Source organism: Piliocolobus tephrosceles, chromosome X (assembly GCF_002776525.5).
Source record: "Piliocolobus tephrosceles isolate RC106 chromosome X, ASM277652v3, whole genome shotgun sequence".
NCBI classification, from domain to species: domain Eukaryota; kingdom Metazoa; phylum Chordata; class Mammalia; order Primates; family Cercopithecidae; genus Piliocolobus; species Piliocolobus tephrosceles.
In genome coordinates, this window is record NC_045455.1 from 697,515 (window position 1) to 723,335 (window position 25,821).

Sequence of the window (25,821 nt, forward strand, 5' to 3'; positions counted from 1 at the left end):
GCTGGTCTCACACAGCTGCAGGTCTCACACACAGCTGCACGTCTCACACACAGCTGGTCTCACATAGCTGCAAGTCTCACACAGCTAGTCTCACTCAGCTGCAGGTCTCCCACACAGCTGTAGGTCTCACACACAGCTGCAGGTCTTGCATACAGCTGGTCTCACAGAGCTGCATGCCTAACACACAGCTGGTCTCACATAGCTGCAGGTCTCACACAGCTGCATGCCTAACACACAGCTGGTCTCACACAGCTGCAGGTTTGATGCACAGCTGCAGGTCTAGCAGACCTGACACACAGCTATAGGTGTAGCACACAGCCGGGGGCCTATCACAGAGCTGCAGGTTTGACTGACACACAACTGCAGACCTGACACGTAGCTGCCGGTCTATCATACAGCTACAGGTCGAGCACGTGACTGGAGGGCTAGTATAGCTGGTTTACCAGCACCTGGAGAATCTCGGCACAGGAAATAATAACTAGCATATGTTAAAATACTGTTGATATGTTATAAACTGTGCATACTGGAAACCAATGTTACTCAAACTCATGTTTTTTCTCTATAATAAAACCACCACACAGCTGGACCCTACCAATGTATCTTCATGTCTCCACTGTACACAGGGTCACAGCAGCTCATGCACATATCACACAGGGAAGACGAATGAATCAGTATTATTGAAAACCTTAATTTATCCATTTACCTGATGATATTTCTCTCCTCCAAAATATATTTTGGTAAAAAAAGTTTAATGTCTCTATTTTCTCTCATGTTGATGCTGTGTAATAATACTGCAGGTTTTTCTATGAAGATAACACAATACTTTACACATTGAAAGGGCCTGGCATGAAGCTTGCCATAGAAGAGGCATTCAAGAAATGATGGCTTTAAAAAACGTAAATAGGGAATACAACATCTGATGCAATGAGTTCAGAAACTTCTCACCATTTTAAAAGCATCCTTGGTCAAAGCCCTTAATTTAAATGCATACATTAGTTTAAAACTAATTTTAATATTTTTATCTTCAATATATGACACTGAAGAAAAGTCAAACCTCACACTAAAAGGAACTCCTGTCAGAAACTCAGCAAAATGCTGATTTCAGTTATATTTATTTCTGCATCAGTTTACTAGTACAACTTGAGTAACTTTTTGAATTACCAGGGGATTTCTCCATAGACAAAAGTATGAGTGGCTCCTTCTAGAAGTAAGAACTACAGTATTATGCAAAAGGAAAAGATTTTCCCTCACATGAGAGATTTTTCTAGATGTGATTGCCTACGAAAGACAACACCTAAGAGACATCAGCCGCATTCACACCTTCCCTTCCTGTCTGCTCCCACAGCTCCAGGTGGGTTCTCTCTAGGATGCAGATGTGGGCATGCACTGGCCCTCTCTCTTCACCTCTCTCTCCCCCTCCCTCCCTCTCTAGGACTGACCTTTATTGCAGCCTCTCTCAGGGCCTCCAGGCGCTGCCGGCTGCTCTCCTTCATGTTCACGACATCTCTGTAATCCCCCTGCAGGGCTCTCTGCAGTCCATAGATGGCTTGGAAAACGGAATTTTCACTTTCATTCAGCTCTTTCTGGAAAATTTCAAATGTGTGCACCTGAAACAGCTTCTCTTCATCCGACAGGCCCACGTCTTTCTCCACGGCTCCAATTGCATTTTTCAGTTTGTTCAGAACTGCATTCTTCTGGCGGAGAAGCCCGGAGAGCTTCCTGCAGCTGTCCCGGACCCACTGGCGGCTCTGAGTAGCGGTCGCCCCTCGCCCGCGGTGCAGTTTGATCACACGCTGCGCCACCTCCTCGTGCTCCACAGGCTGCACCGCCCAGGGAAGAACGGGAAACAGCACCCAGAAGAAGCTTCTTCCCAACACCTTCATGATCCGGGTTCGGAGGGCAGGGTACGGCAATCCACAGGTCTCTGCCCCGCTGAGCTTGCATTTCAGATACACATTTCAGCTGAAAAAGAGTTACTGTCACATATAAACAATGATTCATTACTATTGATCAAAGTATTAAATAATCAGATCTGGAAAACTGACATCTTTCTGAAGAAAATACCATTTTTCCTAGATAAATATCAACATCTAAACTATTTATTGCACTGAGATTAAAATCAAATACTGAATGCTGATGCACCTTGTATGGTGCCTTGTGAAGGGGTGAGATGATTAAAGGTCAGTTGCATCTTTACAGAAAGGATTAAAGGTAATTTTTTTTTTTTTTAAGAACACAGCCTCGTATCTCTACAAACTCTACCATGTCCAAAAGACAGAAAACAAGTCTATTTAGGAGAGTCCATGTTGGCCAGCCATGGTGGCTCATGCCTGTAATCCCAGCACTTTGGGAAGCCAAGGCAGGCAGATCACCTGAAGTCAGGAGTTTGAGACCAGCCTGGTTAACATGGTGAAATTCCGTTTCTACTAAAACTACGGGCATGGTGGCACATGCCTGTAATCCCAGCTACTCAGGAGGCTGAGGTAAGAGAATCGCTAGAACCCGGGAGGCAGAGGTTGCAGTAAGCCCAGATCACGCCATTGTACTCCAGCTTGGGTAACAAGAGCAAAACTCCAACTCAAAAAAAAAAAAAAAAAGAGAGAGCGAGAGCATGTTATCAATACCATCAACTTCCCCTCACAGGTCAGTGGGCTGCCTGAGGACATCACGCTCAACATCACTCCAGAAACGAAATCTTCTGAGCTACTGTTAGCTCTGTGGGCTTCCTAAAATCGTTTGAAATTTTGCCACATTTCTAAAGTCAGTCTACAGTCAAGTGCTACCAAGATGTCAAGAATTAAATAAATAAATAAATATATGTATGTCACAAAACCTAGATCTCTAGAACTTTCTGTTATCATCCCAATTCAGTCTCCCTCTCTTTCTTTCTTTAGGAGGACCTAAAACAAACAATACATATTAATTCATTCTGGCAAGGAATAGCACAGACAGAAACCTGCTTTCTGAACGCTACTGCTGGGGAATGAGGACGGTTGCGGTGTGGCTGTAGCTGTGGCGTCCGGGTGGTGATGAGCAGGCGCAGGGCAGGGCGCCCAGACAGGAGCACTGTTTAGAAAGCAGGTGGAGACAGCAGCCAGCAAAGGTCACTAAGGCAGAACGAGCTTAGAGGAGGGAAACTGAGACTGTGGAAGGAAGGAGTAATAAACGTAGAGTCAGTGGAATTTGGCCTCTAGGAGCTCCCCAGTCACAAGCAGCCAGAAAGGCAATAAAACCAACACCTACCACTTAACGCAGATTTACGGTTTAAAGCAAACAACAACAAAATATTAACCATTCTTCATAGCAGCATCCAATGGACTGTTAGTCAGGAACCCCTACTCAACCATCACATATTTCAAAGATTCCCCGACCTGGAAACTGGGTTACAAAAAGGTGTATCTATATATCTATACTTTCCACTGCTAACCCAAATTCTAATTGGTTTAATCCAGTTTCCCGGGCAAGGCAGGTTAGCTGCAGTAAAACTAAGGACGAGGCATTTCCAGAGGCAGCATTCTGCCCAAAACACGAAATGGCAGAAAGAAACAAACCTTATGCAAATCAAACAGGAGAACTCAAAAAGCCTGGAGGCCAGACCACTCAGTGAGGGCTCCGACTGTCTGCACTTCAGCAGGACTGTGTTAGACAACAGGCGTCACTGATCAGAATCACAAGCAAAAGTCACCAAGAAAAGACTATATTCTGGTTAGAAAGTGCTCAATTTTAAAACATTCTTGGAGACTGACTCCCAAAAGGTGAAGCACGCTCCACGAAGAATTCGCTTACCTACAACAGGTAACTTCCTAACACGGTAGAATAAATGATAATGTGCTGTTCCAATCACTCAATTTTATGTTAGTTTCAATACAACTTTAAGTACACGTGTACAACTTAAGCACACATTTACCACCTTAAAAACAAACAATGAGGCAATCATTTATAGTCATGCCTAGCCATATAGCTGAGCTGTTATTTTAATGACTCACTCAATTGCTAAGCTTCTCTCGGTTGGTCCAAGGGAGCTAAAGAAATCCAACAGCTACTTCAGAGGTGCACTTTTAGTATTTTCCAGAACCAAGACAGAAATTTGAGATGCTTAGCTCATACTTTCCAGTTCCCCCAAAAAAATCCCAAAAAGTGATTCTTTGACGGATTTTATGCTTCAGAAAAATAAGTTTCCACACAGCTCATGTGTGGATGACACCTCTATGTTCATTTCTGGTTCCTTCCTCAATCAGGTTCCTAAAATCAGTTGTCCCTCTAAGGAAACTATTAATTTTTATGAGAAATCTTTGAGGATTTTAGTTGTAGTTATATTAAAATTTCCCACTGAAACTTACTCATAACATGAAACAAATTATTTATGGACCCTTAAAATACAAATCACCCTTTATTCAAACTCATTTCATTTTACCTTCAAACTTGCCTGCAAAATCCTATGGACTACTAAATTGTAGCATGTTTTTTGAGTAAATTAGTAAACATCTTTAGCTGTTCTAATTATTAAAAAGACACTTTGGATTCCTGTAATGTGTTTTTTGTTGTTGTTGTTGTCTGAAACGGAGTTTTGCTCTTGCCACTACGGCTCGAGTGCAGTGTCGTGATCTCGGCTCACTGCAACCTTTGCCTCCCGGGTTCAAGCAATTCTCCTGCCTCAGCCTCCCGAGTAGCTAGAATTACAGGTGCCCGCCACCACATCCAGCTAATTTTTGTATTTTTAATAGAGACGGTGTTTCGCCATGTTGGCCAGGCTGGTCTCAAACTCCTGACCTCAGGTGATCCACCCGCCTAAGCCTCCCAAAGTGCTGGGATTACTTTTTTAATAAAGAATTCTTAGAATTTCTGTATCTTGAGCTATTGATACACATAACAATGCGGATGTATCTCAAGGCTAAGTGAAAAAAAAATTTCAATTTTATTGAGAAGACACACAGGTGTAGATTCACACTCACTAGTACGTGTATAGTTGGTGTGATCTCAACAGGTCAGGGGATTTGATCAAAGAAAATTTCCTGCATATACTATGGTTTTGCACGGTGCCTTAAAGGCACTCTGCAGGATTTCTCTGTACCACTCCTTACAACTTCATGTGAATCTACAACCATCTCAAAATGAAAAGGTTTTCAAATTCTACCTAAGGCCAGGTGCGGTGGTTCATGCCACTGCTGTATTATGCCACAATTATCTGTATTCCCAGCGCTCTGGGAGGCTGAGGTGGGCGAATGCTTGAGGCCAGGAGTTAGAGACCAGCCTGGGCAACACAGCAAGACCCCATCTCTATTAAAAATGAATTTTAATTAGCCAGGCGTGGTGCCCCCTGTGGCCCCAGCTCCCGGGGAGGCTTCGGCGGGAGAATTGCTTGAGCCTTGGACCAGCCCCTGCACTCCAGCCTGGGCGACAGCAAAACTGTGTCTCAACAACAAAAAAGCTTCAGAATATTTAAGTCTGTAGGAGAAAAAGCCACAAATATTTCACTAAGTACTCCAAACATTAAGACACTCCTATTGAAAAAACCGGTAAATAAGATAAATTTGGAAGACAGAACAATCAGAAAAACAGGCAGTGAATAAGGACCCGATGCGCAGCGGTCTCGCTTCCCCACGCAGGCGTCCACACCCCGCCTCATGGACAGCACCAGGAGCCGTTAGGAGCCACAGGAGGGGCGCCAGGGACAGGGCTGCATCTCCGCCGCCGGCCCTGGAGGCCCCGAGTCCACCCGCGCGGCCAGGGTGGGAACGCAGGTCCCATTCCAGGTTAGAACGTGGGCCTCAACGAAGAGCGCCTAGACAAGGCCTGGAGAAGCGGGACCCCAGGCCACAGAGACCACCCGACCCCGGGAGACAGCACCTACAGGAGAAGGGGAGCCCGGGAAAGGGAGGGAAGGAAGGGGAGCCCCGGGGAAAGAGAGAGGGGAGGGGAGCCCCGGGGAGGGAAAGAAGGAAGGAAAGGGACCACTGGGAAGAGAGGAAGGGAAGGGGAGCCCCGGGGAGGGAGTGAAGGAAGGGGGACCCCCGGGAAAGAGCCCCGGATGGACGGGCCCGGCGCTCACCGGGACGCAGGAGGCCGCGCCCGCCCGTCTGGCCCGAGCATCACCGTCCCGCGGCCTGGGCCGGGCTCAGCGGCGCCAGGAGTCGAGGGGCGGAGGCGGACGCCGTCTCCCGCCTCTGAGCGCAGCGTCCAAGGGCTTCCCTGCATCCCTTCCCAGGCGGGACCAGGGCCGGGAGGGAGCGGCCGCCGCCCTGCCCAGCACCGCCCTCGCCCAGCACGGCCGCCCAGGACTCCGGCCCAGCCGCACTCACGGCCCCCTTTAAGAGGCGGGGCGTGGGCGGGCCCCGTCGGCTGCGGGCGGCGCAGGGCACGTCGGGAGGTGGAGTTCCGTGCACCGACCCACCGCCCACTTCCTTCCAAGAGAACCTGCCGGCCGATGCGGGGCCTGGGAGCTGCAGGCCGGCGTCGGACTCCGCAGGGGCGAGCCAAGGCCCTCGTAGAGGCCGGGACGCGCAGGAGCGACGGGGCGCGAGCTCCCGTCGACCCTCGGGCGGCGCTGAGCATGCCGGGAGTGGGAGTCCCCGCGGCCGGCTCCCGCCAGTGCCCGGGAGCCCAGGGCCGCGGCGGCCCGAGGACGAGGGCGGAGCGGCCGCCGCGCCTGCGCAGAAGGCGGGGGCCGGCGAGACGCCGGCGGCGCGGGGGAGATGGTAGGTGGGCCGGCGTTGCCTCTGCCGGTCGGGGTCGGGGTCGGGCGCCAAGGTCGGTGCGCTGGACTAGGGAGGCCGAGCCCAGCGAGCTGCGCGGGGCGTTCCGGGCGGATCCGAGGGAGGAGCGCGCCGGGGGCCCGCGAGCCGGAGCGGCGGCGTCGGAGGCGCGGGACCGCGGGGAGCACGGGTTTGACCCGGAGCCACGAGGGTGACGGAGAGTGAACGGAGGGCAGGTGCCGCGGGGCAAGGGTCGGGCCCGAGCGGGAACCCAGGCCTCGGGCTTCCCAGGGCGGCTCCGAAACGGGCAGTCGAGGCAGGCGAGGGCTCGGTTGTTCTTGCGGGCTGCTGTGCAGATGCTGAGGCCGTTGACCAAAACAGCGTAAGGAAGGAATGAGCCAGAAGCGCTGATTCGCGGGGGAGGCCCTGCCGCCGGGAGGGGAAGGGGGGGCGCAGCGGGGCTCTAGCGGGGCCTTGGAGGGGGCTCTAGCGCGGGCTGTAGCGTGGTCCTAGCTGTGCGTCAGTGGAGCTGGTAGAGTTCTGCAGCCCAGGAGGGAGGCTGCTGGAGGTGCACATCAGTTTGAAATGTGTTGGAAATCATGGTGATGGATGGGATTTATTCAGTCCACGTCGATTCAGAAGCCAGCAGGGTGCTGCTGGCGGTGACTGGTGCTGGGCCGGGCATGATTTTGGCGTTGAGGGAGCTGATGACCCAGCAGGGGAGACAGGCACCAGATGCACAAGTGTTTAACCACAGTTGGGACAAGGGCTAAGGCACGGGTTCCAGGACCTGTAGGATGCGGTGTGGGAGTGGTGTCAGATGCTAAGGGTGTGAGTTGAACTCTGGAGAATTTCTCTGGAAATTAGCCAGAGGAAAAGTGAGGTGCCGGGGCAGCCAGCCTTGTGCGGCTCCAGGCAGAAGAAACAGAATGCACAGACCCTTAGTGGTAGGCGATGGTGACGTATAGGAGCTGAAAGATTGTCCTGGCTAAGGCCCAGAGAGCCACCGGAGAAGGGACACGGTAACGTGTAGAGGGGAGTGGAGGGTGAGGACAAGCTTCAGGATGGGAGAAGAGCCACAAAGGAGACGGAGAAGGGCGGATAGGAGAAACCAGGAGACTAGAATGTGTGGAAACCGAGAGGGTGGAGTTTAAAGGAGGAAGGAGCCATCAGCAGTGCTGACCAAAGAGCATCTGAAAAGATCCCGCTGACTGCAGCAGCCGGGCTTTTGTGACCCTTAGGGGTCACTGCGGAGGCCGGGCTGGAGCGAGGTAGCATGAGTTAGGATGCACACCTGGGCAGTTGGAGAAAGCTGGCTCCAGCTTTTAGGAGGAAAGGGGCAGAGTGGACAGGAACTTAGCTTGGGGAAAACTTGACCATGTTCAGGATGCGAGAGAGGAGCGTTCCGCTGCTGCCGGGGTTGGAGATCCAAGAGCAGGGACGAATTTAACTCCCCCTCCCTCTAGCGTGCTGTATACCAAAACAGAGTCAAAGTGATCCATAAGCTTATGTAGTTTATTTGATCAACATGATTGGCCTGCCAGCTCGTTGTAAGTCGACCCCAAGGACATTTTAAGAGTAATTTCTTTACGTTTTACATATGGGTATCTTTGGTGCCAGATTATATGAGTCGTTTTTCACAAGGTCACAATTAAAGTGTTTGAGACTTTTTCATAGTTAGAGATTTTATTTGCTGTTTCCACTGGATTGTCCAGATTTTTATTTCAAGAATTGTGTACATTTTAACAGAATAAAATAATGAAACCTAGAAAATGCCCCCCCCGCCCGCCCCATGTACACACTTTAAAAGCTGGCCTTAATAATTTAACTTGCATGACATGGTAAGCCTCAGTGAAGGTTGTGCGCTTGAAGGGCCGTCCTAGTTCCAGTGTGTCGACCTTGATTAGATTGACCTGAGTTCAGTCCCGTCTGGGTGCACTCAAAGCTTCCTGCCAACGTCTGGGCCTTTGTTAGTTTGACCTGGGTTCAGTCCTGTCTAGGGAGACTCAGGGCTTCCTTCTCTCCCCTGTAGTTTTTTAGTTGATGAGCCTTTTTGTTTCCTAAGAAGCTTTATGCCAGTTCCCTTTTTCACAAGAGGCCACTTGGGTCTCTTAGTCACTTTTGGACATGAAGCACGTAGTCTTTAGACTTGGCTATCGATCTTTGCTTTAATCACTGTTATTTTATGGAGGAACCTGTAAGGAGTGACATCAAATGATTGCAGCTTTGTTGACTGGCCAGAAGCCTGTTAATGGGCTAAGCCCAGACCCCAGAGCTTCTCTTGCTCATTCAGAACCAGTGCCTTGGCACCACCGTGTCGTTCAGGGTTTGCTGGAGTATCTTGTGACATCAGGCAGTTTGAGTAGATTGCAGGGAAATCTTCGTGTTTCTCGATACCAACTTCTGTCCACTCTGTAGCTAACAGTAATGATTCAAAACCACTTTGAATGGCCTGGATCCATGTGCTCTTGCATCTGTTCTTCTAGAGTTCTAAGAAATTAGGCTGCCGGTGTAACGGTGTTGTCACATATTAGGGGAGGCTTCAAGGGGTGACCAGCAGGAGCTCAAGGTCAGACACCATCATATCTTCCAAGTTTCCACATTCCGGATTTCCTGATGTGGAGTCATCAGTTATATAATGCTGGTTAAATAGTTCAGTCACCGAAGAGTATATTGTTTGGCTGATTAGTCTTGGAGGGTCTAAGGGTACAATGTTGAATTTTTTTAGGTGAAATTCACATAACATAAAATTAACTATTTTAAAGTATACAATTCAGTGGTGTTTAGTACGTCCACGAATTTGTGGAACCACCACCTCTGTCTAGTCCTAAAACATTTTTGTCACCCCAAACGATAACTGTGTACCCATTAGCGGTCACTCCCAACTCCTCCCTTGTCCCATCCCCTGGCTCCCACTCACCTTTCTCTCTATAGAGATTTGCCCATTCTGGATATTTCGTGTAAGTGGAATCGTACACTGTGTGGCTTCTTGTGCCTGGCTTTTACTCAGTGTCGTACTTTTGAGGTTCATCCGTGTGGCATGTATCAATACTTCGTTCCTTTTTATGGCCGAATTATGTTCTGTTATATGGATATACTAAATTTTGTTGTATAACCATGGCAGAATTTTTAAATCTAGCAATGATGGCCACTTCCATAATAAGGATGTCATGGCTGTTCCTAGTGGTGGACCATTTTGGGGGTTGCACTTCTGCCTTTATCTTAAGGTTTTTGAGGTAATTTTTGGCTTTGCTCACCCTCCCTTGGGAAGGTTGTCAACTTCATAAAAAGACTCTAGCTGTATCTTTTGTCAGCTTACTGTCAGAGAGTATGGGATCTGCCTTAATTTAGTTAAATTTGATCTTACCAGAGAATACAACCTTGAATTTTTTGTTTAGTTCTATTCAAAAGCTCAGTTTCAGAAAATAATGTAGTGAATATGTATTCTATTTATTCCTCTAGAATCTAGATCGGGTTCAGCGAACTACAGCCCACAGGCTAGCTGTCTGTTTTTGTAAATTGAGTTTTATTGGAACACAGCCTACGGCTCTCTGCTTTTGCAACAGACCCACAGGCCTGAGATGGCAGAGCCCACTGCTGACTGGAACATTAAGAGAGAAAGTTGGCTAAGTGAAGGCTTCTGATCTTCATCAGTTCTTAATCTGAGTTCTGCCTTCCCCTACCTTATGAGGACTTTGCAGATGGGCTTAAGCCATCTGTGAAACCCCTGAAATCTTATGCACAGCTACCTGCACATGTGAGGTCCATATATGTGTTCCTGGAGGGCAGACCTGTGACTCCTCAGATTCCAAAAGGGATCCAAGACTCCCAAATGCTCAACACTCATTGTTCTGAGTAGCCGAAATGTTAATTCTGTAGCCTCACCTGAATTAGCAGTTCTCTCAGGGTGTAGTCTCAGGAGTTGTGTAGTTTTTGGGTTTGTGTTTTCTAACTTTTAGGTTTGGGGTACGTGTGCAGGTTTGTTGTAAAGGCCAACTGTGTGTCATGGGAGTTGGTGCACAGATTATCTCGTCAGCCAGGTAATGAGCATGGTACCTGGTGGGCACTTTTGGGATCCTCTCCCTCCTGCCACTCTCAAGCAGGCCCTAGTGTCTGTTGTTCCTTCTTTGTGTCCACACGTGCTCAGTGTTGAGCTCCCACTTACAAGTGAGAACATGTGGCATTTTGGTTTTCTGTTCCTGCGCCAGTTCACTTAGGAAAATGGCCTCTAGCTCCATCCATGTTGCTGTAAAGGACATAATCTCTGTCCTTTTTATGGCTGTGTAGTATGCCGTGGCATATACGTACCACATTTCCTATATATTTTTAAGAATGATTGGAACCCCATTCTTACATGAGAGCTCTTGTTTATGTGGGTAATAGTCATCAATATTTACCATATTAGAAATTAAAATAGAAAGTATTAATATATTTCTATAATTAGCAGTAATAAACCTATTACATTTTTGCAAGTATCTTAATGTCTAGCTTGATAAAAGATAGGCTCTCGAATCTCACGTTCATTCCTGTGATATCACAAGCCTTGCAGCCCGTGGAGGCGTCTGCTATGCACTCTGTGAGAATGAGAGCGAGCAAGGCCGGTGGCGGCTTAGGACGCTCAGGAAGGTGGTTCTGTGGACTCCTGAAAGGCCTTAGGACTCAGCGCTCGCAGATGCACGTGGGAGAGTATGTATCTGGACAGTGTTATCTTAATGCTCCTGCAGAATCGTCCTCTGGTATTTTGGCATCAGCATGCTTTTTGATTTCCTGTCTCAAAAAAAAAAAAAAAATTCTGGAAGCTGGCTCTGCTGTACATGGTTGGCATTTTGGTGAGGAATTGGTATGTATGAGGGGACATGGAACTTTGCCAGGAGCCCAGGAGACGTTTCCCTCAGGTTTTAGGCCAGAAGGGTCTATACCACTTCTGAGCTGCTGGTAAGGTTTTAGATCTTATGAAAATGAATTTTCCTAACTAATCATGTTTTCTTTACTGTGGCACTGGGGAAGCTTGGAGCCTGATTTCCAGCTCTGAACATGTGACAGGCACATCCTTGCACTGACGGCACCCTTTCCTCAACCATACCTTGTTATCCTTCTGTACACTTTCGTTATGTTGTAATTCATTCCATGTGTTTTTATAAGTTGTCTCATCTTTATTTGAACAAGATTGAGTATAAATCCTTTTGAGTAAAAAATTTCCCCCTTATATTATTCTGTAAAGCATTTTTGTAAAACATTAGCATCCAGTGGATTCTAGGGTCTGTTTGGATTTCAAGAAGTTAGTGAATCACTTTTTTTTCCAGTGTTGCTTTCATCAGGTTACTTTATTGATTGATTGATTGAGATGGAGTCTCGCTCTGTCGCCCAGGCTGGAGTGCAGTGGCGTGATCTCAGCTCACTACAGTCTCCACCTCCCAGGTTCAAGTGATTCTCCTGCCTCAGCCTCCCAAGTAGCTGGGACTATAGGCGCGTGCCACAACACCCAGCTAATTTTTGTATTTTTAGTAGTGATGGGGTTTCTCCATGTTGGCCAGGATGGTCTTGAACTCCTGACCTCAAATGATCCGCCTCAGCCTCCCAAAGTGCTGGGATTACATCATCAAGTTACTTTAGATAAGTGGAATCTCAGCCCTCCTATATCTGGAAGTGTCAAGATGTTACTTTGTTTCATTATATACTATATATAGTACAGCTGCTTGGCAGTTTTGTTATTTATTGCCTGCCCAGATCCTCTGTCCTATTTTTCATTTTATTTCTGTCTGGCATACAGAGGCATTCTTGTTATTAGTATTACTGTATTATTGTTTCCATTTAATCATAACAGGCTTTTGTTGTGCCTGCTTGTGAAACTTTCGTAAATTACTTTTAACACTATTCTTAGTTATTTGTGTACATTTTCATCAATGTGATTCTGCTGATTTAAACTGGGAAAAAATGTCTCCAAACTGCACAGCCTCTTTCCCTTCATTAAAGCCTGAAGTTTATTGAAACCAAAGAAGACCCTGCAGCTGGGGCCCCTGGTGACGCCGTGAGGTCCTTGCCCTGTGTCCTCAGAGGCTAGGTGTGCGTTACAGCGTTCCTGAGAGTTTTAGAAAAATGATAGTCACACTTCACGCAGAGTGAACTGGATAGCGATCAGAATGTATTTTGTATAAGATGTTAATTCTCATACTTTCTGAAGCTTAGACTGCCTGTTTGTTACAGTGTAGGTACTGTGGTTTCGGTTTTGCAGTCTTTTTCACTGATGACGAGCAAGGCTTTGTCTCTAATTCTGCCCAGTTAAAGTGCAGGCGTTAGGCTAGAGCTGGGACGAACCTGGAGCGGCTTCATTGGCTTTCCTACTTCTTTTGCATCCCAAAGCATAAGCTTAAATCGTCTCAGAAGGACAAGGTCCGCCAGTTTGTGGCGTGCACTCAGGCTGGCGAGAGAACTGCTATCTACTGCTTAACGCAGAATGAGTGGAGACTAGACGAGGCCACGGACAGCTTCTTCCAAAACCCAGACTCCTTCCACAGGGAGTCCATGCGGAGCGCTGTGGACAAGAAGAAGCTGGAGCAGCTGTACAGCAGGTACAAAGGTAAGAGGTGAGGGCAGCACAGCTGGACGGATGTCGGCCTCCGAGAGCGGCCTGCGCGCTGCACTTCCAGGGTTTTTTCTGGTGCCAGGGGCAGATCTCCGGGCTGCTGTTGCTTCTCCTCCCCATGTTCAGCTGCAGAATGCACTTTCTTCCCTTTCAAGGGGCTGGGACTGTGATTGGTGGGGGTGGGGAGGGCGAGAGAAGGGGAGTCGGCATGGAGCAGGACCAGGCCTGTGCCTGCCTGTTCTGTGCGGTGTCTGACGCTGCACAGCCTGTCAGGGAACAGCTGCTGCTGGGAGGCTTGGTGTCTTGGTGTGAATATGTCTGTTAATACAGTATTTTTTTCAAGCACTTCTGTTTAGGCTGAAATATTGATGATGAGAAGGTTAAGAACAACACCAAATCATGAAGATGATCCTGAAGTGAGGGTAAACCTCAGTGTTTTCCTTGCCCGGGCAGTGGCGTGTCAGCACGGAAGTAGCTCTCAGCGTAGAAACCTTGTGTTTCCGACTGTGAGCAGTTGTGATTTTTATTGACATCAGTGCTTGGATGGGAGCTTTTCTTCTCAAAATGCAGCTGTGCCTTGAACTAAGACTGCTGTGATGAGCATATGCAGATCCACGCCCTTCTGCGGGTTTTATATTTCATCTTGAGTGCAGAGGGGGAGGCAGCCGTCTAAGAGCTGACTTATTTTGCTCTTTCTTTCTACCAGTTTTTAAGGCTATGTTTTCTAAAACTTTAAAACAAAACGAAGCCCTGACTCTCATTTAAACAAGTATTAGCCCAAATAATTTCCTTGGCTTTAAGTTCTTGTTTGTTTGTTTATTGGGGTGTGTGTGTGTGTGTGTGTGTGTGTGTGTGTGTGTGACGGTGTCTCGCTCTGTCGCCAGGCTGGAGAGCAGTGGTGTGATCTCGGCTCTCTGCATCCTCCGCCTCCCACATTCAAGCGATTCTCCTGCCTCAGCCTCCCGAGTAGCTGGGACTACAGGCGCCCGCCACCACGCCCAGCTAATTTCTGTATTTTTAGTAGAGACGGAGTTTCACCATGTTGGCCAGGATGGTCTCTATCTCTTGACCTCATGATCCACCCGCCTTGGCCTCCCAAAGTGCTGGGATTACAGGCGTGAGCCACCATGCCCGGCCAAGTTCTTGTTTATTTATTATTTTCATTTTTTACTTTTTAAAATACTGTGTGTGTGCTTTAGTCTTTCTGTTTAGATCTGAAAAGTGAGTTGAAAATTGCTTTTAAAAATCTTGACTCAGAAACATAGTCAGTGGTAAAACAAACCAAATTTGTACTTATTGTACTTCCCAAAGAATGAAAATTGTTTTTAGTTAAGCATTAGTCTACTTCAAACATTTTTGGCTAAGTTAGTTGTTGAGCTAATTTTGTAAGTCATATGCTGCTTTTTATGCAGATTTTCTTAAAGTTATTTAACTATATACAGCTGCTTTTGAAAAAATACTTGTGTATAAGTGGAAAATTGTGTCTTTAGGTGTTATTGAAGCTTCATCCCTTCATTATTATTTAACTTTATTCATGCAGTTATAGTCAGTTAAAGTGGAAACATGGTACAATCACTTTAGGCTCTAAAAATAAACATAGTTCTAAGACTGTTGACAAATATAACATTGGTTATTACGTTAACATATACAAATGAACAAGTACTTACAAAATTACTTGAAATATTGAACATGGCTGTAATCAGATTTACTGAGATGGTTTATGAGGTCAGAGCATTGTAGATCAGTATTTCTATTCATGAAGTATAGTATTAGGAGATGGAATTGAATAAGGTGATAAGTGGAGATGGTTTTTTTGCAGAACCTCTGTCCCATAAACTATGCTGAAGTTTTCTCCCTGACATGAGAATAGAGTTAGAAGGATGTTTATGGTTGTCTTCATTTTTGTTACTATTTTTCTTTGTTAACTGTATATATGTAGCAGTAAACTACATAAATGACCAGAGTTAGATTTTGTGTGAAAGGGAAGAAAAGTTTATCATAATTCATCTTTCTTTGAGCAAAGAAGCTACAGGTTTTCTATTTTTACCTTCTAAACCAACAATTTACATATGCATTATGATAATATGATGTAATCTGTCTGAAATTACTAGCTTTAGTGAAGTCTTGCTGGGATGCCTTAAATATATTTTACTGTTTGATTTTCTGATAAACAAATGCTAAGTTCTTTAATTTTATTTATAAACTAGGAATAGGGAGTGGGGAACCTGAATTTCTAAGCTTTTAAATGTGGATACATAAGCTAAATGATTCTGAAAAATAGTTATTGGCCAGTACCATTAGAACTAGCAAATGAAATCACTTAAGAAAAACATCAATCATTCATTTACTTTGGCAGAGTTGTGATAAAAACCCAAGGTATTGTAAATACTTTATCAATACAGTATCTTTTATAGCAGTTTGCCTTTGGGTGAGCTAAATTTCTCTAAACTTGAATTTTTATTTCACTTTAGGGAAATTAAATTTTTCTTAGGAACAGATCTTCTCAAAAAAAAATTCAATGATTTTTTTTTCCCTAAAACCCAGAAACCTAGATTTTAAAAATAGGACCGTTTTCTGGATAAATTATTAGTTGGTCACTATTTCTTTCATGTGTAGTAGAAAACTGCAGCCTATTGACTGATGTATTGGAAACACGCTTGCTAGAACTATGTAGTATAATAGAATTTTAGGATTCAAACCTCCTACTTTAGCATTACTTTTCAAAATAGTATAACTTCCTTTACCCCTGATATTAACTACAGATCCACAAGATGAAAACAAAATTGGAATCGATGGGATTCAACAGTTTTGTGACGATCTGAGCCTAGACCCTGCCAGTATCAGTGTGTTGGTCATAGCGTGGAAGTTCAGGGCAGCAACTCAGTGTGAATTTAGCAGAAAGGAATTTCTAGATGGCATGACAGAACTCGGGTAAGTCAATTATTCTTAGCTTAAATTTTTTCAGAAATGAAAATACTTTTAACATTAATTATTTTTCAGCAACCTCTACATATTAATTTCATATGTTTATTTTCTTTGTGTGTCTTAAAAATTTCTTACGCATCTGCACTCTCTGCACTATTAAGCCTTTGGTTTCCTTTTAATTTTCAGTTTAAAGCTTTATTCTATTTCACATTTTGATTTTTTCATATTAACCCCTTTTGTAACTCATTTTTTTCTTTTTGAGTTTTTTTCTTTCCAATTTTGAATTGACAGTAAATACCAGGTTCAGTTCATTCATGTTATTTCATAATACTGTATATTAAATGTAGAATTTATTATGCTGCGATGTTAAAAATTAAGATGTCATTTTGGTTTTTGCTTGTAACATTTTTCTATTCTACCCACAGGATTGGGATAAAGGCTTCATTAATAAGGTGTTTCTCACTTATCAGATAAGTTATGAAAGTAAATGAAAGGGCCTAATGTAACTGTCTCTTAATCATTAAGCTTATTGAACTACAGTCATGCACTGCATAGTGACATTTCTGTCAACAGTGGACCGCTTATACAACAGTGGTCCCGTAAGGTTAGAATGGGGCTAAAAAATTCCTGCATCCCAGCCATCATAATGTCATAGCTCAATACATTGCCTGTGTGTGGTGATGCTGGCACTGACAAACCTGCCGCACTGCCATTCGTATAAAAGCGTAGCACATCCAGTTATGTGCAGTATATAATACTTGATAATGTAAATGATTATGTTGCCAGTTTATGCATTTACTCTACTTTTTATTGTTATTTTCGAGTGTACTCTTACTTGTTTGTTTTTTGAGATGGAGTCTCATTCTGTCACCTATGCTGGAGTGCAGTGGCACGATCTCGGCTCACAGCAAACTCTGTCTCGTGGGTTCAAGCAATTCTCTTGCCTCAGTCTCCTGAGTAGCTGGGTTTACAGGCGTCTGCCACCATGCCCAGCTAATTTTTGTATTTTTAGTAGAGACAGGATTTCACCATATTGGCCCGGCTGGTCTTGAACTCCCGACTTCAGGTGATCCACCTTGCCTCAGCCTCCCAAAGTGCTGGGATTACAGGCGGGAGCCACCATGCCTGGCCCAGATGGATGTTTAAATATCACCTGTTCATATTGTTTAAAATAGATACAACTAAAACAGCTTTGAGGCGTACAGGAAATCTGCAGATAAGGAGGGCCATTTCATGATGATAAAGGGTTTATCTCACCAGGAAAGCAGTCGCACTTATGTGTTTATGTATTTATTGAAGAGTCCCAAAGTATTTAAAGCAAAAATAAGCAACTACAAAGAGAAAGATGCAAATCCATGATCAAAGTGAGGAGTTTTCACTCACAGCATAGTAACTGATAGATTGAGTAGATGAAAAATTAGTGAGGAAATAGAAGATTTGGACAGCACAAAAAATGGCCTAGGAGAATGTTTAGAACGTTGCCTTCGATGTTGAAGAATACATATTCTTTTCCAAAGAAAACACAAAACAGCCTGGCAGGAGAGGTACCATGATCATGAAGGTGGTTTTCCCAGGGCTGGGCTTATCCGTTGCATTCCTGATGTGCTGACGCCTGTGATTTTCCCAAATGTGGGAAACTGCACTGCATAATTGGTGGTAGTGGGGGATTATGTTCGTGTTCTCTCCTGATGTTTAAAATTAAAAAAAAAAAAAAAACTTTATTAAAGGCACAGAACATTAATAAAAATTGACAATAAACTGGGCTATTAAGTAAATTGCAACGATTTTCAGAGGTTTGAAATGATACAGAGTATGTCTTCTGACCACAGTACGGTTAAACTAGGAACATAACAAAAAGATAACTAGGTAGGATATGTGTGGATATTGCATACCTCTGAGTAACCCTTGGGATGAGAAAGAAGTTACAATGGAAATTAGAAAATATCTTGGATAGTGAAAATATAATATATGTAAGCTTGTAGAATTCAGCTTATTAAATGCGTATTTTAGAAAGAAGGAAGGGCTGAAAATCAGTGAACAAAGCCTTCCATCTGAAGAAATAGAAAAAGGATATAGAAGGAAGGAATTAATGTTTTTAAAGCAGCACTAATTTACAAGAATAATCAAATAGAAAGGAAGTTGTCATTAGGAAAGATCAATAAAGCCAGAAGCTTGTTATTTGAAAAGACTTGTAAATGTAGTAAATCATAAGTAACATACTTAGATGAAAAAAGGGACAAGATGATAGGTGCAAGAAGCATTAAAAAAAAAAAGTCTGTTATGAAGAGCTTTATGCCAGTAAATTTGACAACCTGTGTGAAAAATATAACTTAAAAAAACTGACACATGAAGAAATAGAAAATCTTAATAGTTCTGTAATTCTTAAGAATTTGAGCGTGTAATTTAAAATCTTCTCAAAGAATCAACTCCCGTTTGGGATGACTTAATTGCCACATCCAACCAAACTGCTAATGAAAAGGAAAATACCCAATTTTAAACATCTTCTTCCAGAGAATAGTAAAGGAAGAAAGATTTCACAATTTGTTTTAAGGCCAGCACAAGCTGCATGACAAAACCAAGGAATAACATTTGAGAATGGAAAATTATAGGCCACTCTCAGTTATAAGAATCAGAAGATGCCTGAGATGATAAGATGCAAAAATCCTACACACAGTATCAGGAAACTGACCAGTCATTAGCAAAAAATCCAAGACGATAAGCCCAGGATGATACATCATAACAAAGTTGGTTATATCCAGGACTGCAAGATCTGTTTAATGTTACAAAGTTAATCGGTATAATTAATTTACCACGGTTAACAACAGAAAAAAAAGGATCATCCCAGTGCATAAGATGGGTTTGATCAAATTCAGTGTTTCTTCATTTAAAAAAAAAAAAACCTCATGGAAAACTAAGAATAAGAGGGGCAGTTCTTAATCTGACCAAAAGGAAAAAATTCCTATCGCAAACATTATACTTACGGGAATTGTAAGCCACCTTCCCTTTGGGACGGAACAAAACCTGAATGACTATTTCTATTCAGTATTAAACAGGAGATCACAGCTAGTCTAATCTATGGATAAAATATGCGAATCAGTAGTGACGTTAGCCACACTGCAGGGTCCAAGGTCTGCAAATAAAATCCTGTTATATTTCAGGACACCAAATGCAACAATCAGCAAAACAGTAAATTTTAAAATATATGTCATTTTTCAGTATCTTCAAAAATACAGAATACCTAGAAAAAATCGGATTAAAGATGTGTGATATTCCCATAGAGAAAATAATAACTCATTGAGAGACAGGAAAGAAGACCTGAGTAAATGGAGAAATATACTTCATTCATAGGTTGGAACACAGTATTTTGTCCTTGGGTTTTTATATTGAATGTGATCTCAGTTTGAAGATCCTAATAGATAGTGGGTTTATATATGTGTAATTTGACAAGCTGATTTGAAATTTCTATAAAAATGTGCAGTCAAAAAGCAGTTCTTGAAGAAAAAGAACAGGATGGGGAGATTTGCTCTGCCAGATAATCAGAACTTTACAGCTACGATCATGAAGACTACATGGCATCAAGTGCCAGATCAGATAAAGAGACCAGAGACCAGTGGAGCAGAACGAAGGGCTCAGAAAGAAGTCCATGTATGTAGGGACTTCTGGTTTATGACAGAGCTAGACTTGAGACAGACATTTTTTCAATAAATGATACTGGGAGAATTAGCTAGTATTTTGGGGAGAAATAAATCCTGATCTCTACCGCATAACATATGTAAACATCAGTTTCAGATAGATGTAGATCTCAGTATGAAAGGCAAAAGCAAAAAGTCTGTAGAAAATAGTATAGGAAAAGGTCTTTGTGACTGTGAAATAGGATAATTTCTAAAACATCAACAAAAACAATAAATCACCATGAAGAAAAATACTGATAGAGCATATTATAGTAAAAATAAGAACTTGTGATTAAGAAACATCAAGGTAGTAGAAAGGCAATGCTTGTTCTGTGTGAAAGTTCTTTAAAAATACCTGGCAAAGGCTTGTATCTTTAATTTATAAAGAATTTCTACAAAACAATAAGAAAAAGATGTTGAAAAACAAGCCAAAGATTTGACAAGCACTTTACAAAAGAGGATGCGCAAGGGCCAGTTAAAAGCATAAGATGCTTAATCTCATTCACTGGGGAAATGCAGGTGAAAACGTCAGTGAAATAGAACACAATAACAAACCACCCTAGTGGGCTAAAATAAGACACGACAGCAGATGTGAGCGGAAATGCGTGGAGCGGGATCTCCAATGTACTGTTTCGACGTCAGTTACTAAATGGAAGGTGCAGAGACGCTGTGACCCTGCTGGCCACTCTGGAATGTGCCTACGTGGTATGTTGTGATCTGTGTAGAGAAGTGTTGACACCATTACTCCAAACTAGGAAACTAGAAACAGCCGGAATGTTCACCAACAGTAGCGTTTATGAATCATAAAATATGTATATAATAAGAATTCTGTGTGGCAAAGAAAATGAACAGCTGGAGCCGTGCATACCCACAGGAGCGAACCTCTCGGACATCACAAAGCCAGAGACAGCCAGAGGTGAGGTGGTGCACACTGTAAGTTCCTGTTTACGTCCAGCTAGAGGCACACTGAAGGACTGCTCCGGTGGTGGTGGGACACAGTGGGCCTGGCCCAGAAGTCGGATTGTCCGTGCCTCCCTGGAGGGAAGAGGAGGCTGAAATGGCAAAGAGCCCTCAGCTGCCACCCACTCCCTTTTTTAAGAGCGTCACACTCTGTTGTGCCGACTGGGGTCCAGTGGGTTGCTGGGACTTCAGGCACATGCCACCATGCCTAGCTAGTTTTTAATTTTTTGGAGACTGGGTCTCTGAGCTATGTCGTCCAGACTGGTCTCAAACTCCAGGCCTCAAGCGATCCTCCCTCCTCCACCTCTCAAAGCACTGGGATTACGGGAATGAACTGCTGCACCTGGCCCAGCTGCCACCCTTGATGTGGATGGTGCTTACACTCACATTCACCTGCAGTGCAGTCATGCATCACTTAAGAGACAGGGACACGTTCTGAGAAGTGCATTGTTAGGAAATTTCATTGTGCAGACATCACAGAGTGTACTTACACAAACCGAGATGGTACAGCCCACTACACACCTAGTCTGTGGTACAGCCTGTTGTTCCTAGGCTACGAACCTGTTCAGCAGGTGACTGTACTCAGTACCGTAGGCAGCTGTAACACAATGGTAAGTCTGTGTATCTAAACACACCTAAAGGTAGAAATGGTCATGCATTGTGCTAGACATTGCAGTGGCTCTGACGCCCCCGAGGTGGCAGGAACCTCTAGGTGCCATTATGATTTTATGGGACCACTGTCACATCCACCTCCTGCTGTTGACCAGAACGGGACTGTGGCTACGCACAGGACTGAGTCCTACATTTGTGCTTTGCTGTGTTCGTCTTTATGGACTTTTCTAGCTGCTCTAAAGCTTTCTCCAATGTTCTTTCCTTACCTCTGCTCTACTTGGGTAAGTGGATAAGTGTTGCTTTTATTCTGTGCTTTGCTGTGCAGTCGGAATTAGAAAGATAGACTTTGTTTTACTGTTGTCGATTTCTGCCTTAAAGGCTGTTGACTATCTTTAAAGGTTATTGACTTTTTGATGGAAAAAATCAATTTTAAAACAATATAGAGCTGTGTTTTACAATACCTGGATATTTTAAATCTAGCCTGCTGTAATGAAGAGATCCCTAAATAAGGTAGCTTAAGATTTATATGAGTTTATTTTTCGCTTGTGTGATGGGACAGAGGTAGCAGTGGCCCAGGCTGGCAGGGTGACTCCATTCTGCAAGTCACTGAGAAATAGGCTCTTTCCGTCTTTCCGTTCCCTCGTCTCTGCCATCTTGTCACCTCATGCTCTGTCACTGCAGGGCAGGGGCCTCTCTCCATGGTCAGAGCTACCGAGTTAGACCACGCCCTTGTTCCAGTTCTCAGGAAGAGGGCAAAAGATGTTGTTTTGGGCTTTTCTTTTAATAATTTTATCGAGATCTAATTCACATACTATATTTTCTCTCATTTAAAGTCTACAACTCAGTGGTTTTAGTATATTCCCAGAGCTGGGCAGCCACCACCAGTATCTGTCTTTTTTTTTTTTTTTTTTTTTTTTGAGACGGAGTCTCGCTCTGTGGTCAGGCTGGAGTGCAGTGGCCGGATCTCAGCTCACTGCAAGCTCCGCCTCCCGGGTTTACGCCATTCTCCGGCCTCAGCCTCCCGAGTAGCTGGGACTACAGGCGCCCGCCACCACGCCCGGCTAGTTTTTTGTATTTTTTAGTAGAGACGGGGTTTCACCGTGTTAGCCAGGATGGTCTCGATCTCCTGACCTCGTGATCTGCCCGTCTCGGCCTCCCAAAGTGCTGGGATTACAGGCTTGAGCCACCACGCCCGGCCCAGTATCTGTCTTAGAGCATTTTGAATTCCTTTTAGCAAGGGAGACTTTGCCCCCCTTCCCTTCTCTTACATGATCATTTAGAGCCTTAGGCCGCGCCTGGGAAAAGAAGTTGGGAAATACGGTCTCCAGCTGGAGCCACGTGCCTGGCCACAGTTCCTGCACAGGGGACGAGGAGAGTCGACTAGGGTGGTGCGTCTGCTGCAACACAAACCACTGTCTCTGTCATTGCAGGTGTGACAGCATGGAGAAGCTAAAGGCTCTTCTGCCAAGACTGGAGCAGGAACTGAAGGACACAGCCAAATTTAAAGATTTTTATCAGTTTACCTTCACTTTCGCTAAGAACCCAGGGCAGAAAGGTTTAGGTGAGTATGAAATCCAAATATGTAAAATGCCAGATCATAATGAGATTATCAGTGGACGTGAGCAGCATGATTTCTGTATAGCCAACTAATGTTTTTGGGTTTTGGTTTGGTTTTTTTGAGATAGGGTTTCATTCTGTCACCTAGGCTGGAGTGCAGTGGTACAGTCACAGCTCACTGCAGCCTCAATCTCCTGGGCTCAAGCAATCCTCCCACCTCAGTCTCCTGAGTAACTGGGACTCCAGGCGTCCACCACCACATCTGGCTATTTTCATTTTTGTTTTTTAATTTTTAATAAAGACAAGGTCTTGCCTTGTTGCCTATGCTGGTCTCGAACTCCTGAGCTCAGGCATTCTTCCCACTTCAGAGTGTGTTGGGATGACAGGCATGAGCCACCGTGGCTGGCCCACCTGTAACATTACCACCCTCTTGGTTTCTTTTCTTCTCCACACTTTGCTCTGTACGTAGGTAGATGAGTTTATAATACCATGTGCCTGAAAATCTCAGTTGATAGTGTCTCTCCACTTCTGGGTTTACATGTTTAAATTTTAAAATGTAAACTAATTTGTAAATGTCCTGTGTCAGCTCATAATTGTTCTCTCTGTGCCATGTAGACCCCAGCCTGCATACCAACAATTTAGCCCACTTTTGCATTTTATTTTAAAATACTATAATCCATTTTTATGGATCATTAATATGGCCCATTTGCGTGGACAATAATAAATGTTTTTTTTACTTGAGGAGTCTGCATTCGCTTTAACTGTCACTCCTAACCCTACAGCAGGGATTTGGGGACTGCAGTGAAAGTGGAGGTGGAGCTGGGTTGGGTGCTGGGAGGTGTGCAGTGATCACCTGAGAGGCCAGTTGCACAGATGAACAGGCACAGGGTCAGAGACACAGGGCAGAAGGACAGGGAACACAGGTACGGGGGGACAGAGGGGCAGAGGCACGGGGGACAGGGATAGAGAGACGGGAAACGGAGGGGTAGAGGCACGGAGGACAGAGGGATAGCGAGATGGGGACAGAGAGACAGAGGCACGGGGGACAGAGGGACAGGCACAGCAGACAGAGGGATAGAGAGACGGGGGACAGAGGGACAGAGGTACGGAAGCAGAGGCGCCAGGGGGACACGGGCAGAGGCACGGGGGGGAGACACAGAGGGCTGGCGAGAGATACCAGGTGCTGAGATGCGTCTCGGCCCCACACTGTGGTTACTAAATTGCGGTGCCTGCTGTTCAAGGCGCGTGGGGCCTGTTGGGCTCTCGCTTTGCCTCTTGGGTAACAGTAGCAGTGCCTGCTGCATCTTGGCTCAGGAGCCTGCCATGTGCAGCACCTAAGGACACCAGCAGTGCCGAGACCCCCAGCCTTGCTCAGGGCTGCGAAGCGATGAGAGCCTGTCCTGCCCTTTCTGTTTGTGAGCTGGGATGATCACAGAAGGAAGTCTTTCTGTCTGCTGGTGTTGGTGCCAGAGGTACAGGCTGCTCAGAAAGGCCGGATGGCCTCTGGGGCGAGTGCGTTCCCTGCTTCCTTTGACCGAGAGTCAGTTTATTGTTCACGTCCCCGTGAACTCACGGAGTGCTGGTGGTGACAGCTCCCTTCATGTCTGCACTGCAGCCTGTCCTGGGCTCGTCCAGTCGCCTTCTGCCCCAGACCTGGACTTGCTTTTTCTCCAAGAAGCCCTGATTTCTTTTAGTGGAAACTGGTTTCAGGCCGTGGCGGAGTCGCTGCTGGTGCTCGTTCAGAGGCGTCGTTTCTAGGCTTTTTATTTTTTTATTTTTTAAATTTGGGTTCATTTGGAAGCTTCTAAACCACAGTCAGGACTACAGATTATTTTTCCTACTTGAGCTTGTCTGTGTTACAGCTGTGTTTCCCTTCTGCTCTGGCCCTCCAGGGCGCAGGTGGAGGTAGCGTTAGAATATCCGCGGTGACGTGTTAGCCAGTCCCACGTGGCACACACCACAGGCTCAGAGTGATGATGTGAATGTGTCTCCGCCGGTGGAGTTGCTGTGAGTCGTGGAAAGGAAAAGGGGGTTATACACACTCCCCCCGTTTAAAACAATAGTTTGGCCCTGCCTTTGTTTTCCAAGCACACAGCCAGGCCTCCCCTGTCGTTGTGGGTGGTCCTCGCTCTGTTCCCCAGCAGCCCCTGCTCATCGCCAGGGCTTCCGCTGACGTCTCCCTGCTCACGGGTTTTGAAATCCGTTCTCCGGTGGATCCCCCGGAAGTGCTGCTGGGGACGGTGTTCCCCGAGTCCCTGCGTGATGGGTACAGAATCCCAGCCTCCTTTTTGTTCCTTGGAATGTCTCAGAGGTGTCGCTCACTTTCTTCTGGCGCAGATTGTTATTGTCAGACAGAATGATGATAAGCCGGTCTTCTTGGCCTTGTAAGTTGCTTACTGTTTTGCCTAAATACCCAAACAAAGGCCATTTTTTCTTTTGCTTTGAAGCCCAGTAATTTTACTAAAATGAGCCTGGGTGTTGTGGGTCATCCATGGTCAGTGTTCTCATATGGTGCTGAGTGTTTTCAGTAAGTACTTTCTAATCTTTTTTTAATTTCAGGGAAAATGTTCTTGAATTATGGTTTTAAGCATTTGTTCTGTTCCTTGTATTTGGTTTTGGTCTCTCTGGAAACTCCAAGTTACCCATTTAATTGGAGTTAGGTCCTCTGTGGAGTTGGGTCTTCTGTGGAGCTGGGTCCCCTGTGGAGTTGGGTCCCCTGTGGAGTTAGGTCCTCTGTGGAGTTGGGTCTTCTTTGGAGCTGGGTCCTCTGTGTGGTTGGGTCCCCTGTGGAACTGCGTCTTCTGTAGAGTTGGGTCCCCTG

At 45.1% G+C, this 25,821-nt stretch overlaps 2 protein-coding genes and 1 non-coding gene across 8 annotated transcripts in view; 2 read left to right on the forward strand and 1 right to left on the reverse strand.

Moving 5' to 3' along the window:
* TMCO3 (transmembrane and coiled-coil domains 3) overlaps nucleotides 1-6,667 on the reverse strand; it is a 54,856-nt gene extending 48,189 nt beyond the window's left edge. For 2 of the 5 annotated variants that reach the window (XM_023217700.2, XM_023217699.2), the window contains exons 1-2: nucleotides 6,050-6,377; nucleotides 1,440-1,962 (exon numbers count right to left, since the gene is read on the reverse strand). In XM_023217700.2, coding sequence (XP_023073468.1) covers nucleotides 1,440-1,883 — 444 coding nt within the window. In that variant the 5' untranslated portion in view covers nucleotides 1,884-1,962; nucleotides 6,050-6,377. Of the gene's footprint in view, nucleotides 1-1,439; nucleotides 1,977-6,049; nucleotides 6,378-6,414 lie in introns of those variants that run through there. The other 3 variants (XM_023217698.2, XM_023217697.2, XM_023217696.2) reach the window with 3 other exon arrangements.
* DCUN1D2 (defective in cullin neddylation 1 domain containing 2) overlaps nucleotides 6,379-25,821 on the forward strand; it is a 40,857-nt gene continuing 21,414 nt past the window's right edge. Inside the window, exons 1-4 of one of the 2 annotated variants that reach the window (XM_023217701.1) lie at nucleotides 6,420-6,695; nucleotides 13,053-13,269; nucleotides 16,038-16,206; nucleotides 22,874-23,004. In XM_023217701.1, coding sequence (XP_023073469.1) covers nucleotides 6,693-6,695; nucleotides 13,053-13,269; nucleotides 16,038-16,206; nucleotides 22,874-23,004 — 520 coding nt within the window. In that variant the 5' untranslated portion in view covers nucleotides 6,420-6,692. Of the gene's footprint in view, nucleotides 6,696-13,052; nucleotides 13,270-16,037; nucleotides 16,207-22,873; nucleotides 23,005-25,821 lie in introns of both variants that reach the window. The other variant, XM_023217703.2, reaches the window with a different exon arrangement.
* On the forward strand, nucleotides 17,725-17,888 carry LOC111546388. Its single transcript, XR_002732771.1, has one exon. It is a non-coding gene; the product is annotated as a U1 spliceosomal RNA (small nuclear RNA).